Here is a 15,498-nt window from a genome sequence, read left to right as displayed (position 1 = left end):
CCTCTCTCTCTCTCTCTCTCTCTCTCTCTCTCTCTCTCTCTCTCTCTCTCTCCCTCTCTCTCGTCAAGCTGGCCTTCTTTGCCGTTTCATTCCACCTCTTTGTCAAGCCTGTAATCAAGTTCAGGAAGTCTCCTTGTGACGTTTGCACACAAACACTTTGCAGCACGCCAGTTCGCCCGCTGATTGTGTCACATCGGCGCTCGAGATCGCGCCGGGCTGAAATTAGAAAGTCGCACGGGCGAGTTTTTGGGGTGGAAATGTGAGTTTGCTGCAGACTGGAAGCTCTGCAATGTAAAGTAGTGCGAGTAGATTTCACAGCGAGCGGGTGTTATTGTGTTTGCTGCTGTCGTGCTGTTTTGTACATTGCTTCAGCCTCTTATTTCAGTATTGTGAATGTGTTCAAATTGATGTTTACTACGGATGTCTTGTTCCCAGTACCGATTTGAGCAATTTAAAATGGAGAAACTACCAATAAAAATCTCATTCTGATACTCTTCCTGCAGCACGCAGCTGCAAACAATCCACTTGGACTACATTTAGGCTCTTAAAATGAATCTTATGTTCATTTTTGACACCCCTGCATTGAAAACATTTATGTTTCGTGCTATTAATGAGTTGCAGTTGCATCATTAATGAACACAGCTTTGTAGAATATACTGACTTGAGTCCGCAGGCTTTATTTAGAGTAAATCTTTCAGAAAAGCTCCTGAATTTGTTTTTTGATCTTCACTAAAAGAGCTGTACCGCAGACTCCAGCTAAATATTAAAATATGCACAGGGTTGACTGTATCTTAGCTGTGGTTATGAGAACACACAATGTGGATGGGGATACAAGCGTCCCACCGCCAGAAAACCTGGAATAATGAGGATTACAGCGAAGTTTTTTCCCCCCTCGTGAGTATCGCTGCAGGTTGGAACTGGTTCACCTGAGAATGAAAGCAGGAATTCCTCCCGTCGAGTGAACCTGCTGCCATGTCTGAGCGGCGCTGACGCGACTGGACGGGGACGTGACCTCGCTCCGAATTGTATTTCGTGTACTATTGTTCCTCAAGCCTTTTATTTAAAACAGCGTGTCAATATTGGGTCGTGAAACGAAACCCTGGACGTACTGTTGCAGGTGAATTTAGCGAACCTGTTGGCCGGCTGCGTACAGCTGTTCCAACCAGACTTTCTCCGTGTCTGTGCGGAATGGTTTAATAGCTTGGAGATAAACGATGTGCAGCCTCAAGTAAATGTTCTTATGTTTGTTTAGATGATCTCATTACCAGCGCTTGCTCTTTTTTTTTTTCTTCAACCCCTGCATAGTGTTGAGCTGCTGTGAAATGTTTGTAGGTTGACTTCAGCTTTTTTTTTATTTTGTTGTTGTTGTTTTCCTACCCTGTGGCACTCAGTGCCTGTCTTCTACTTTAGCCAGGTCTTCTCAAAGCCTTTCTGCTGTTGTTTGCTTGGCGGCAGTCACACTCCTCGCGCTGAGTGTGTGTTTTTTATGAGCTGGTGTTTCGAACTAAAAACACCTGGAACCCAGAGCTCATGAATTACTTATCGTCTTATAGAATCAACAGCACATTAAAGGAGAACGTACTCGTCCTGTCAATTAAGTGCAAGGTTACAACTTTTTTTTTTTCTTTCTTTCTTCTCAAAATGGTTGCATCCTCAGCTGTCACAATGAGGAATATAATTAAAAAGATGCATTTATAACACAATGTTCTCAAATGTACAGGTTTTCCTTTCCCCCACCAAACTAAACTACTGGTGTTTTTTTAATATGCACATATTTCAGGGGAATCAGTTTAAGCTTTGTTCCCCGAAGACCCAACCGTCTTTGATACTTTATGGATAGGAGTATCCACACAAGCGAATGAGCCTCCTCTTTCTTAAATTACACTTTTATGGCTGTTTACACAAGTGAGCTCGCTCAGGTGGTGCTCCGCTTGCAGATAATCTGTCAGTGGAAGGGCTTGGACTTCTGATTCAGGCAGATATGCATAATCACGGGCTGCGTTGTGCGCAGCTAGTTCGTGTTTCGTTCCGGCGTATTTGTTTTCGTGTTGCAAAAAATGGAACTGTCACCAACCTTAATTCGTTTAAAATCTCCTCAAGTGCAAGATTGTTGCTTGTAGCTTATGATGCTGTTCCTTGCATAATAAAAAAATCTGCAAAATAAACATCAATTGCAATAATAAACCCTGCAAACAAAGGTTTATTTCGATGTTTTATAGAGCGTAAACGTAAGGTCACTGGGTCCAATCACGCTGCAACGTTAAGAGTTTAAAATAAATAATTAATGCACCCAAACCACTAAAGCTGCTGTACAGAGCACTAAGAATTCAATATAATGTAATCTTTTATTTAGTTTTTAATTTATGACCCTAAATATCTAGGCCAGAGGCACTTTATGGCAGTATTTTGTATTTCAGTATGGCGTTTTGTACTTGAAAGATCAGTAGGATTTCATGGATGCATTTTGATTGAAGAATGTCTTAAAAAGGAAGAAAAAAGAGAGATTATGGTCTTGTTTTAAAATCTAAGACTTTGTGCTCTTCTTTTCATTCGGACAGGGTAACGGTAAAAGTGATCCGTGTTGGCAATTTTTTTTTTTTTTTTTTTCAGGCCAGAGAGGAACAGGAAGTGGCTGTTTATTTTTCTCATTTCCTCTTTGAGGCTCCACTAGTGAGCCTGCTTCTTCCACTCCCTCGGCTTTTATCACTGACACCAGCACAACACAGACACATGGACAGACTCCTAAGCGTATATTTACACGTCCGCCTGCAATGACCTGCCCTATGCTTTACCTGAAATCACACCAACTGTGCAGTCTCATCTTCTTATGTCTTAAATGTTTTTTTTTTTTTTTTTTATGCAGAGTTTGTCACCAAAAAAAAAAAAAAACACGAAGTGCCTGCTTGTTCAAATTGACTTAAAAAGAAAGCATTTGTGTGCTGTGCTTGTTTAGCCACATGACTGATGGCGTATCTAAACAGAATGTGCATATAGGTTTGTGTCTTGCTTCAAGTCCCGTTTGTTTTGTTTTAGTCTGCTACTATTTGTAGAACTAGTTCTAGTAGCTGTGCTTTGTGATGATCTATGTTTATGCTGGCAAAGGCTGTTAATTACTGAAATGCCTAGTAGGCAGATGCTGGCATCCGTGCTATCCGTTTGACCTCTTGGGTTTGGAGCCTGTTGGCGTGGAGTGTGACATAGTGGGGTGTTGTGACTCATGTTTAATGCCTCCTTTAGTCGACCGACTGTCAGCGGCCGCTGCCCGAGCCATCTTCTGTTCTGTCCTTTTTCGAAACGTCCACATAAAGCCTCTATTGTATGGAAATGCCAACAGAAGTTGTTGCTCTTCACGGCTGTATGACCTCTCAGCCTGTTCGTCCTAGTGCCTTCTCTCACCTTTTGTCCCCTCGCATGGAAGCAAACCCGGCTCTCAAGTGGGGGCTATTGTTTTTTTGCTTTTTTTGCTGCTGAGCGAAAGCTCCAGTGAAACGTACAGTTAAAATCTTGCTGGCATTTTTTTTTTTTTTTTTTTTCACCCCCCTCTTCAACAATCCTGGTCTTCTTTTTCCATGGGAATCCCAGGACCATATATGGTCGTCCTCGGTAGCAGCAGCAGCTAGAGTGCTGAAGGCAAAGGCTATGCGAGTGTTTGTAGTCTGGTTACAGCTCCAAACAGAGCTCATCCAGTTACGGGACCCAGCTGGTCACCCTGCAGTGCTTCAACCCTCCCCCTCGTACCCTCTGGCCTCCCAAACTCTGCCAATTGCACACGAGCTGTGAGCTCTTTGTCTCGTGCTTACAGATGTACCACGTCACCAAAGAAGCCCTCATGCTCTGATCATAAATGGTGTTATTATTAATCATATTGTCCCTGTTTAAAAAAAAAAAAAAAAAAAAGTCTAACGTGTTGTTTTAATTTTTCACATACATCCTCCTTTATTGACCTGTCTAGCACGGAGACAAATATGCAAATGCAGACATATAATGCGCTCGCGCTTACATGCAGCGGCCAGAAGGAATTCCTTTTGTGGAAGTGGCTGTGCGCCTCTGAGCCGGTGACGTAGCTCGCGAGGAGTGGTCAGAGTGCAGAGGCCTGCAGCCCCAAGGCTAGAAGTATTACTTATCTGGGAATTTCTTCACTGGTATGTTAGTCCAGTGCCTTACCCCTGTGCTGGTTCGGTGGATTTCAGAGAAAAGTTTTACTATTAGACGTGGGTGGAGGAGTAGTAAAGTTGCTTTTATATGGAGGAAAGCTTGTGTTTGATCAGGAGCCAGTTTTTGGTGGTGGTGGTGGGGTTCTTAAATGTCATTTTAGATGAGGAGTTTTCTGTAAAATCGTGAGCATCAGCCGGCTCTCTAGCAATCTTTATTTTGTGCATGCAATGCATTGGATTTCATCCAAAAGCCTAAATGATCTCATACCTTTCCTGTCAAATACTAGAAAGTGTTTTGGCCGTCATCTAACGAAAAACTTCACTTCTCCCACGTGGCATGCAAGGAAAAAAAAACTAAAAAAAGTTGATTCTGAAGAATGGGGATAAAGCGGTTAAACTGATTTATCTATTTATCTTAATGTTTTTCTCTAGTGGTTTCTCCCATTCGTCGCACATACTGTCTTAAAGGTTGTTTGAGTTTCTATCCTGACCAAAAAGCAACACAACTCCAGCAAATGTGACTCTATCCCTCAGTTGTTTATTTATTTTTGTTTTACTTTTTCTAATTGTTGTTTTGTTTTATTTAATTAACCTGGGATAACAATCAAACCTTGAAGTAAAAAAGAAAATGAATAAAAAAATTACTTTAAATGATGTCCATTTAGTTTTTTTCCCCCTTCAGCCTGGTTAATTCTAGTATCTGGCGACATGACGTCTCATTCTATTTGCACATTCTTATAGAATACAAGTCACAAACCCCTCATTATAAGCACTTTAAAATGATTCAAATCATTGCTATTGTGTTCGACATCAATTATGTCAACACATCCCTATATGTTGACAGTTATTTCTCTTCTTGCATACGTTTTTTTTTTTTTTTTTTTTTCATGAAATGTTTGTCTCAACACCTAGGCATCTCGCTGCCAACAATAAGCATTACCATGAGTATGCATTGCCATTAGGCTTCGGTTCTGTTTTAGTTTGTCCTGTTCTTTTTGTAATCTGGTTGTGATGTCTTAGGAATGGCAGCCATTTCATTACATTTGGTGTAATAGTCTGCTTTATTGGCAGTCTATGGATATTAATTATTTATAATCAAGTCTGCCATCTGAAGGTGCAACTAAAGGAAGTCGAAGAATAAAGGGGTCTTAAAGTGTCATACGGTTTGTGATTTATACATAATGACCCCAAAGATCATAAAAAAATATACCTTTTAGTTTCACAGGTTCTTTTCCCCAGTTTTTTCTATCAATTGTGTGCTCTTTTCAACATTAGTTTGGCGACATTGTCTCTCAGTGGTTTGCTTTAAGCGATGCCTTTTAGGGGGCTATCCATGGAACCCCAGTGTGATTTTTAAAATAAACTCCTGTCTATTTATTTATGTTTCTTATGAAAATCTTTACAAAAGAAGGCCTGAATGCATGTTCTCTTTTTGGCTTTGCTGCCGTGGCAACAGACCGGCCTCTTCCCGTGGTGCACGTTGGACAAAATGGCTTTCTTTTGGTTCTCGTGGAGATTAGGGCTTGAATTCCTTCACAATATTTTAGGATTAAACTGCGGCATACGATGGAGACTTGTTGACTTTACCCTGCTCTGTGCTGTCATATCGGCCCAACATGGGTGCCTCTGATTGGATAATATTGGATAAGTTGTACAGGAAAGTGCACTTGAGTGCATTTTCTCAAAACCATGAATTTTGTCAGCTTTGATGGCTCTGAAGTTATTTGTGATTATTTTAGGTTTTACAAGGACCTGTTGTGTATTTGTTTGCTCAGAATGATCTTTCAGAATAATTCTCATTTCATTTAAGACCACAGTAGTAAATTTGAACACTATAAACACGGATATCGGTGGCATTTTGCCTCCACTTCACAGCGATTTTAAATTCAAATTTGAATGATGCACCTAATGCAAATTCTCGGGTCGTGGTTTATTGCCATCGGAGGATGTGGGTGGAATGCTTCCACTATTTCTCTCTCAAACCATTGGAACTCCTACCTGTGGTAGATTTTGAATTCTCACGCAATTCGACCTTGAACTCTCAACGACACCCTTCCTGATTTTTCCAGATAAAGTCAGCCTAAATTTGTGATTGTTCTATGTGTTTTCTTGCTGCATTGCTAAGCACATGTCACAAAGGCTAATGGGTTAACAAATGGTTTTACAGGGAAGCCACACAGCACACTTTAAACTGTATCGACCAATTAAATGGAGCATCCTTTGTTCATTGATTAGATTAGTGCCTTTTTAATGCTGTTGCATCAGCTTCCTAGATGTCAGGTTCTGTTATAAAAAGGAGCTTTTATCAGAACCAACAGCCAAAACTCTGCTTGTTATGTCTCACAAGCAGACGGTGTATATGAGGTTGTACCTAATACTTTGCGGCTTCTTGGATTTTGAGCATTTTCTCATACGAATCTGTGCTGTCTTTGATACAGCAGTGGGGAATGGAAATCATACGTACGTAGGGTGGCTTGGTTTATTTTAAAGTCTCCATGTACAGTGTGGAGTAAATGCAAATTCACTAATATGACTTTTTCCCCATTTAAAAACAGTTGTTTAATGACATTGGAGTGTCTTTTCAGGACTTTTTTTATGTAAGGTATTTGAGATTACATACATATTCCAGTTGTGGCAAAATTGTCCTTTAGCTTTAATCAGGAACTGTGAAAACTCCTCCTACAAATATCTTGAAGTTATACATCGCACAAGACGTAGTTTAATGTATTTCTTAGCTTTGCTATTATGTTTAGTTTTTTTTTCTTAACTGCTTAGAGCCATTTAAGATGGATGCAAAAAAAAAGAAAAAGAAAGAAGCAGAGAGTCATGAGAGAAGTTTTAGGAAAAAGAAAAACATTGCCAACATAAAAACCTAGAGTCCAGACCCAGGAAACGTGCGCAGCCGTCATGTTTTCAGTTAATTATCCATCCTAGTGCTTTTATTGCAGGGACTCTTCTCTTTGAGGCACAAACTAAACAGGTTTAAATAGTTAAGTGAGCGTTTAATAGGTACTCGCGTCACGTCTGAAAGTTTTAATGCAAGCTCAGCACAGGTCTTCTAGTACTGGTTGGGGGAGGTGTTCCTTGTGTTGACATAGGATTAAACACACAATAATTAATGTGAATTCAATTAATATTCCAATCCCATTTACTGTTCCTTATTCAGTTTTCTGAAATCTTTGGCATATGATCTCTATAGGAAGCTGAGTAGACAAAGTTTTATGCTACTAGGGTGGAAAGTGCACTCCTTGACCCGTATCGGTATCACATCCAGAAAGACATTATGAGCTTTCAGATTCTGTGACGCTCTGGACAATAATGAGGATGCTGCGACGCTTTGTTGTGGTCAACAAAGTATCCCCTTCCCGTCCTGCCGTGCATTATCTGCACGCAAGCTGCAACTCCCCGACACCTGTCAGCCACAGAAAATTACAACCATTACAGGTTGACTTCGGTTGGGGGGGCCCCCTGTGGGTGCCGCGAGCTGTCTGCGGCGGAAAGGAACGTGTGACGTTGGCAGGAGGGCGGTTTGCCAGCATAGCTGAATTCACCTTAAGGGCCATGTTTCCGTAATTAGACAAGAAAAAAAAAAACCTGAAGAGATAATGTTTGTGGGGAATGACTAAGATTGTCTGTTTACATGTGGGTTTGCAGGTTTTCCGTCTGAAGCCGGAAGTTGTAAGGGTAGTTTTAAAAATACCTCTTGCATGACTCGACAAAGAATTACAACTTGCACCTTCTTGCATCCTCTCACATAGATGATATTCGATTGCAAGCTTTGGATTTCAGGCATGCTTCCTGCAGCTGTGAGTTTAGATCGTCTCAGTGCTGCTTGCTTTAGTTCTTTGATTTATTCCCTTGATTTGTCAGATTCTCCTGAACGGCTGACCAGAAGCTGTTGCCGTGACTGCTGAAGTTCAAAGCGACACACACAGTATGCGTTTCAAAAGCACAAAGATGGGTAATTTAGGCGTGACACATTAGGTGACGCCCCGAATTTGATGCGAAGCAGCGCGAGTTCGAAAAGCCCAAAGTGGATGTTGCACAGCCTGCAGCGAAGTCAGATGAACCTCGGTGTGTCAAATTTAGCCGAAGACACTCCGTTCCCGAGTGCCCGCGTGCGACCAAACCACAATCGTTAATCACAAATACACGATGTACATCATATACAAATACACACACACACACACAGGACTGTCAGATAAGCTCAGCGAGCCCTTAGGAGGCACTCTTTCCTCCTCGGGTGCTGCAAACGGCCCAAATTTGGACAAGGATTCCAGCCAGATAGTCGTGTGCCCTGAACGGGGAGGCCGGCGTGCATTCATGTGTATCTGTTTCTCCTGTGGACGCTTACGTTGTCATAGCAACGCGAGAAAAGAGGGAGACTGTACATTCGGTGTTCATTTATGGGTTTGTTTCATGATATCGCTAAGTGGAAGTCATGTTGGATTTCAAGTGCTTGTTTACTACAATGTCTCGCACTTGATCCCAGCTACTCATTTTTATAAACGGTGGAAATTATAGCAGCAGGTACACCAGAGATTTTCCTTTTTTTCTGAGCTTCTAGGACTTCATGATCACTATATTGCAGCTCACCTCTTACAAGTTTGACAAGTGATGGCCTTTTAACCTGGAGGTTTCTGTGCACTGAATACTGCGGGCTCTTCCCCTCTCTGTTTTTGTTTGGGTAGTTGGTAATTTCCTCCCTCACAGGCACGATGGCTGTGGCCCTCACTTTTATGACTTGTATGTCATTTCTATCTCCTAATTAGTTTGAGTTGACAAATTGAAACGTATGACTCGAGTCTGTAATTTGAGGGCTTGTTGCTTCAAAATGCCCAATAACGTTTTTAAATTCAAAAGCGGCGGCAGCAGCCGCTCAGATGTCTTCCTGTTGCCAAATGTTAAGTCTTGCAGTTGCAAACTTATTTATGTGTGAGGGATACTAAATTTAGGTGTACTTTTTTTTTCTCATGTGTGCATAAGATCATATAGAAAGGACCTAAACAGCAGTGATATTCCAAACTATTGTCAAAGGTCACAAGTTTGTTTAAAACAAACATTTGCAGGAAAAATGGAATATAGAAAAAAATCGACTGGCAAAAAAAAAAAAATCGAGTTTGCAAGATACAAAATGAGTAGCTTCTGTGTATTACTCCACTGACCTTCTGCTCTTGATTAAAATGTAAAACTGAAACTCGGGTTTACCCACACTCGGCACAAACTCATCATCATAATGTAGACGAACTTTAACCGTCTCAAAATAGAACTCATCACCTCCTCCAAACGGGTATCACTTTTGTTTTCGTTGTCACTGATGGTGCAGCGTGGTTTTGTTGCAACGTTGCCATTGTGGCTGCCAGATGACTTTTCTCATACAAATTATTATTTTTTTCCTTTCACCCTATGCAGGGGAGGTTACAGCAACAAACTCCGAACATTGATTGAAAAAAGCAGATTTTCTGATGAGAAATGTTGATAGTTGTGTTTTTCTTTTTTATAAGCTATAAGTAATTATGTAATGTGATCACCAAATGGTTGTGATCAGACACTACTGATTATAGCTGCATGGCTGTATCGTCTTTGGGAAGAAAGTGATGGCGACCTTTGTTGAGCGGGAATGAATGGAATTCCTCACGAGACAGATTCCTGTCTGTGCTCCTGGTCTAGTATCATTCAAGGAGAAGTCAAACATGCTTTACATTTTACTGTGAGTGACGAGTGCAATACGTATTTATGGTTTGACTTTACGCTCGAGTTTGGGATCGTGTTACTTGCTCTAAAGTTAGCTTTACTTAAAAGGTTTTTGGACAGAGATTCGGCGGTATTACTGCCATCTTAAAAAGTCCTGAACTGATCTCCTGTGATGTGACTTTTTCATGGTTTTACTTGTTATACACACCCATCTATTTCTTAATAAGAACCTTATTTAATAGGGTGTATGTAGCTACCATCACAAAGTAGCACAGCCCCTAAATGATTAGAATAATTTGATCAAGAGCATGTATTCAGAATAAAATTTGGTCACTTCAGCTGCTCAAGGGAAAAAAGGGAGAAAAAAGTGGTTTTTTTTTTAGTTGTGTGACCTCAAGTGAAGTACTTCAGAAAGCCTTTTTTTATTTCTATTTTCTCATAAATTAGCAGGATATAAACACAGCTATATCAGTAGCGATGTGTGACGTGGTATTTCAGGCAGGCATTTTGGAATGCTCCATCTGCCCAAATTCCCCAGCGGTTCTGGACACACATGGCAGTCCATCAGCAGCAGTGAAACGCTGACATACGATCGCGTGCGTGGACACCCGTGCGCTTGATAGATAATCACGCGGGCACGCGAGAAGTTTTGTCCTTTTTCGATTCTTCTTCTCATCCCGATTTTTAATGTCTTTCAGGCATGCATAGATGACAACGTCGACATGGTGACGTTCCTGGTGGAACACGGAGCCAACATCAACCAGCCTGACAACGAGGGCTGGATCCCCCTCCACGCTGCGTCCTCCTGCGGATACCTTGACATAGCAGAGTAAGTCTCGAAGAAGCAGTCGGTGTCATCAGATTAGACTCCTGCTTCATCTCTTCACATCCCCTTTTCTTTCTACGCTTACTGTATTTTCTGGACTATAAGGAGCACATAAAAGCCCTCAATTTTCTCAAAAAAACCACAGTGCGCCTTATAATCCGGAGCGCCTTATATATGTTAGAAGTCGTAATGTTTTAGTACGACTTTGGTAAACTGCAAAGCCGCACCGCTTACAGCATTAAGGCTCAGCTATTATCGTGCAAGGCTCTGTTGTAGGCGTTTACTTGACGCTTACGTCGGTGCAGTATCCTTCTGTGAGTTTTGAACCGTTTGATTATCTTTCTCTCTCATAAAGGGATCATATAAAGGCTGATACAAGCGAACCAGCTCCGCTAGAGCACCGAAATCGTCCTCTTTGAATGAGCGCGGCGCCTAGTGCGCGAGAAGTTACAAAAAATGGGAGGTGATGCACCTTATAGTCCGGTGCGCTTTATATATGACAAAAGTTCAAAAATGGAACATTCATTGACAAGTGCGTCTTATAATCCAGTGCGCCCTATAGTGCGGAAAATACGGTACATATTCTAAGACGCTGTTAAAACACTGTGCAAAATGTCCCACTATGTGGAGTTTGAGTCCATTTTCCAAACACTGAAGCTCCAGACCAAATCTCACATGGTTCCCGAACCACGCTTTAACAATTTGAGCCTGATGAATCCTGGCATTGTTTCCCCCCTCTACATGAGATTGTTGCTTAAACAATCATCTCACAGGGTTGTTTAAAGAATGAGAGCCTACTCACTGCATTGGTTAGGGTTAAACAACTTTGTGCCAACTGAAACCTCATAATTACTGCAGTTTTTTCCAATGGGAGGTTCCTACCTTTTGGCTTAATAAAATCCAGGGAGCGACTCTTTTTTTTTTTTTTTTTTTTTTTTTTTTTTTTTTTTTGTTATTTTTGGCCACGCAGTGTCAATTCCTAATGATGTTTAAGCACCATAAAGTGATATTCTTGTCAGATGGTAATGTGGCATGCATGAAGACATCCCGTAAATTTGTGATTGTGCTCCTTAGCAAAAAGAAAGAGTCGGGAAATCCACCTTTTTTTGGTTTGAATCATGTTAAAATGTAACATTTTAGCCTATGTGGTAGCTCAGACATGCATAGTCTCATTATTTTATTCTTTTTATATCAAATGTGAATAAAATCAGAGTTGCTTGCCACATCTGGAGTTGCACTTTTGGAAGTTTACTTGCCCTGGGTTTTTTGTCAGTTAAGAAGATGGCTCACAGGGTACAAAGCACAGCACAGAGATGTTATCGGAAGCTATTTAAACACACTGAAGGGGCTAAAGTAGCTCAGCTGGACTCATTGTTCAGCATAGTGGGAGGGTGTGCTGACCTGCTTTACTTGTGTTACATTACAGGAACTTGGCTCCAGGTTTATACACTTTTGTTTTCCCAAAATCTACAACCAGCTGAGGGGGGGAAATAAACATGCTGCATGGACATTGGTCTGTAATTTCATACTGGTTTTGGTTCATGGGAATATGACATGCCATTGTTTTTTAATATATTGTATTATTTTGCCTTTTTTTGTTTTTGCTTTTTAATGACGTTCATTTCTCAGACCAGAGCGGCCTGTGCCACGTTGGCCTCAGGAGCACAGCGTCAGTGAAGGGCCACTATTCCAGAAAACAAGAAGTCATTTGTTTGAACATTTTAGTGAAAATGTCAAGTGGCTGTGCCGATACGGGTGACTAACGGGAACATTTCATTTCGCCGAGAGAAACTCCGAAACCCAATGTGGGCTGCGAGTTCTCTGCAAGCCCTTTTTTTTTTTTTTTTTTAAATATTTGCAGCCTTCTCATTCTCAATACGAAGAGCTGCTAAACAGAGCTGATTCTGTTTGCCCCCGGGGTGTCACCAGCTTTCTGCAGGCTTGGTTTAAAAAGCTCACAGTGTGGCTGCGGACCGCAAAGCCATCCAACCGAGTTAAGCCAAAGAAAACAAAACAAACAAAAAAAAGGGCAGAATAGAAAGTCTAATTAAAAGAAATGCAGAACGCTGATGTAATTGTAGTCAGTGAGTTGCCATTTGGGTGGAAGTCAAAAGTACTGAGTGCGTTTCAAGTGGGTCGTTGGTCTAATGAGAAGAGGCCGAGTCCCACCGCAGCTTTAATCGGAGGCAGCTGAACTCAAGATGCTTACGGCCTTAAATGTATTCAATCACTGCACGGGTTAAATCACAACATGGCTACGAATATACTGAGGATTTTACAGCAATCTCTGGAAAGCCAGTGAATGTCAATGCACATGAAGGTGGCTCAAGATTGATAAAAATCAAGATTCTTGCTCTAAAATGTTTCCTTTAAAACACGTTTAGTTTTAGTGTACACTATTGTACACATTTGTGTTGATTTCTTTATTTTGTAGTTTTGGCAAAAGGTCTGTTTCCACTTCCTGAAGAAGAATCTCAATTCGGGTAGGGGTGGGTGATATGATATTAGCTTGTGAAGGATCAAAACGTGTTGATGATGGTATCGTCTATAGTAGAGGTCCCCAATCCCCGGGCCATGGACCAGTACCGGATCGTGGGTCATTTGGTACCGGGCCGCACAGAAAGAATAATTAACTTACAGTATTTCCATTTTTTTTATTTATTTTTTTTCGGAGTCTGAACAACATTTATTTAGAAAAACTGACTGGATTCTCTCCACTACATCCGTCTATGACTCACTCTTGATGTGTGTCAGAACGCTTATCTAGGTCACGTGATCCGTTACCGCTAAAAACAAACCAACAAGCAGCAAAATGAGTAAAAAACAAACGTCTCTGGAAGCCCGAGATGGGACCGTCTGGTTACTGAGAAACTGACACAGGGCTCCACTGATTCAGCGTTATGGTGAGTTGTGTTCTTTGTGCACTCACTTTATATTTGTGGCGTCTCTTATTTTGAAGGGCATCTTTAAAGACAGAGAACATCGGTGGGGGGGTTATTCATGCTGATAACGCAGCTAACAAAGCTGCGAGGACACATTGGATTTACATTTATCATGTCTTAAAAAAATACCCCCGTTTTCATGCCGGTCGTATCATTTTATTTTGTTGCATTTATCCGCCCCATCTTTAAAGGCCGGTCCATAAAAATATTGTCTGATAATGAACCGTTCCATGGAGCTAAAAAAGTTGGGGACCGCTGGTCTATAGGACACATTCAAGTCTTAAATGGATTATCCTGCTCGTTAAATGTCCATTGTAGTTGGCACAAGTTGGCAAAGTTGCAGAAATGGATTTAATCTGGCCTGATTGCAGTGTTACATTTTCTTTTATGATTATTTGGTTGCACTGTTCAGTAACTTGCAAAATAGTAAAGGGTTGATTGTAAAAAGTTGGTATAAATCATGAATTTTTCAATAAAAAGTGATAGAACTGGGCAATATAGCAAAACTAACTTCAGGTTTGTATCTTTTTACAATTTAACCTTTCTGTTTTTCCTGTTTTTATAGACTAATAATAATGTTCTGGTTGTGATAGAAACACGTAATTTGATCCGGAAGATCAACCACTCCTGGCACGACACCAGTAACATTTGCAACACCTCCTTTTCTTTCAACGGTTTCCTTTTCTGTTTAAGGAAGCAACGTTTTGCCGTAACCCTGTTTACTTTTCAGTTCAAGTGCAGAAATCCATGACGTGTTCCACCCTCGCAGTAATATTTCTGTAAAAATAATATTGAACGCTGTGTTTTGTGTTTGGTTCTCATTTGTCGCAGGTATCTGATCAGTCAGGGCGCCAATGTCGGAGTTGTAAACAGCGAGGGAGAGACTCCTCTGGACATTGCCGAGGAGGAGGCGATGGAGGAGCTCCTGCAGAACGAGATCAACCGACAAGGTACGGCGTCACATCTCCAACTCGGCGCTGTGGTGCTTGTGCGAAGTGTTCAGGAGCGTGTCGCGGTGCATTGCGAGGGTTTTTTTTAAATGCTGAAACAATCATTACCAGCAAAACTGTCGGGAGGCGGATTAATACTGTCGTTTCTTTATGTGTAAATGTTTCAATCCAACTTATCTACAGCTGGTACAGTTCATGAGTTTGTTTTCAAATAGGAACTTGGTGTGTCAGTCACCTGCTGTTTTTTTTTGCTTGCTTTATATAACATTACATAATATAATATTTAAAAAAAAATTAAAAAAAAGTGATCCTGCTGTGTTTTGAGCACTCATGTGATGAAACTTCTTCCTTCTATTTTTGGCCAGGGCATTCTCAGTGACAGGCCCTCTCTCGTGGTGAGGAGGCCATGCACAGATGTGTTACCTGGCCCCGGGCCAGAACGGGGGGGTGACGGGTGGGGGGCGCTCCTCAGTTCAGCCTGACTCAGAGAGGCTCCTCGCCCGCCTTTTTTTTTAAGAGACATTCTGCTTTGCCAAAAAATCAGGCTGGCCAGTTCTTAAAGCGAAGCGTGTGGTGCGTTGCGTCCATTACGCTGAAATAAACACAATGCTTGTTCGTATAAAAGCACGTTTCCAAATGCGGGTTAAGCCAGTCAGTCTCATTGTGATCAGTAATGATTTCGTCTTACTGGCTTTTATTGATCCTGAGTGTCGTGTTAAAACCTCTAACACCTCACAAACTGTCAGTGTCTGCCCTTTTTAATTTAAGGTCCGAGTGTTCAAAAGCATTCGACGGCGTCAGTATTTATATCAAGTTCTTTTTTTTTTCCTTTTTTTTTTTTCCCTGTCACACTCCTTGGTCATATCATGTACCGCTGGTAACTTTTGCACCCCAACAAACCCTCGGGCGTGTCAGCCAGCAGCCGCCGTCAC

The 15,498-nt window shown here is 41.3% G+C and overlaps 1 protein-coding gene across 9 annotated transcripts in view; it reads left to right on the top strand.

The window, feature by feature from the left end:
* Positions 1-15,498, top strand: part of ppp1r12a (protein phosphatase 1, regulatory subunit 12A) — a 44,247-nt gene that overhangs the window by 6,457 nt on the left and 22,292 nt on the right. For all 9 annotated transcript variants that reach the window (XM_037981208.1, XM_025004953.2, XM_037981209.1 and 6 more), the window contains exons 2-3: positions 10,547-10,677; positions 14,448-14,566. In XM_037981208.1, the coding sequence (XP_037837136.1) occupies positions 10,547-10,677; positions 14,448-14,566 (250 nt within the window). The remainder of the gene's footprint in view (positions 1-10,546; positions 10,678-14,447; positions 14,567-15,498) is intronic.

This window comes from Kryptolebias marmoratus, linkage group LG18 (assembly GCF_001649575.2).
Source record: "Kryptolebias marmoratus isolate JLee-2015 linkage group LG18, ASM164957v2, whole genome shotgun sequence".
In the NCBI taxonomy this organism is placed as follows: Eukaryota; Metazoa; Chordata; class Actinopteri; order Cyprinodontiformes; family Rivulidae; genus Kryptolebias; species Kryptolebias marmoratus.
Note: the sequence above shows the minus strand (reverse complement) of the source record. Positions and strands in the feature narration are given on the sequence as shown.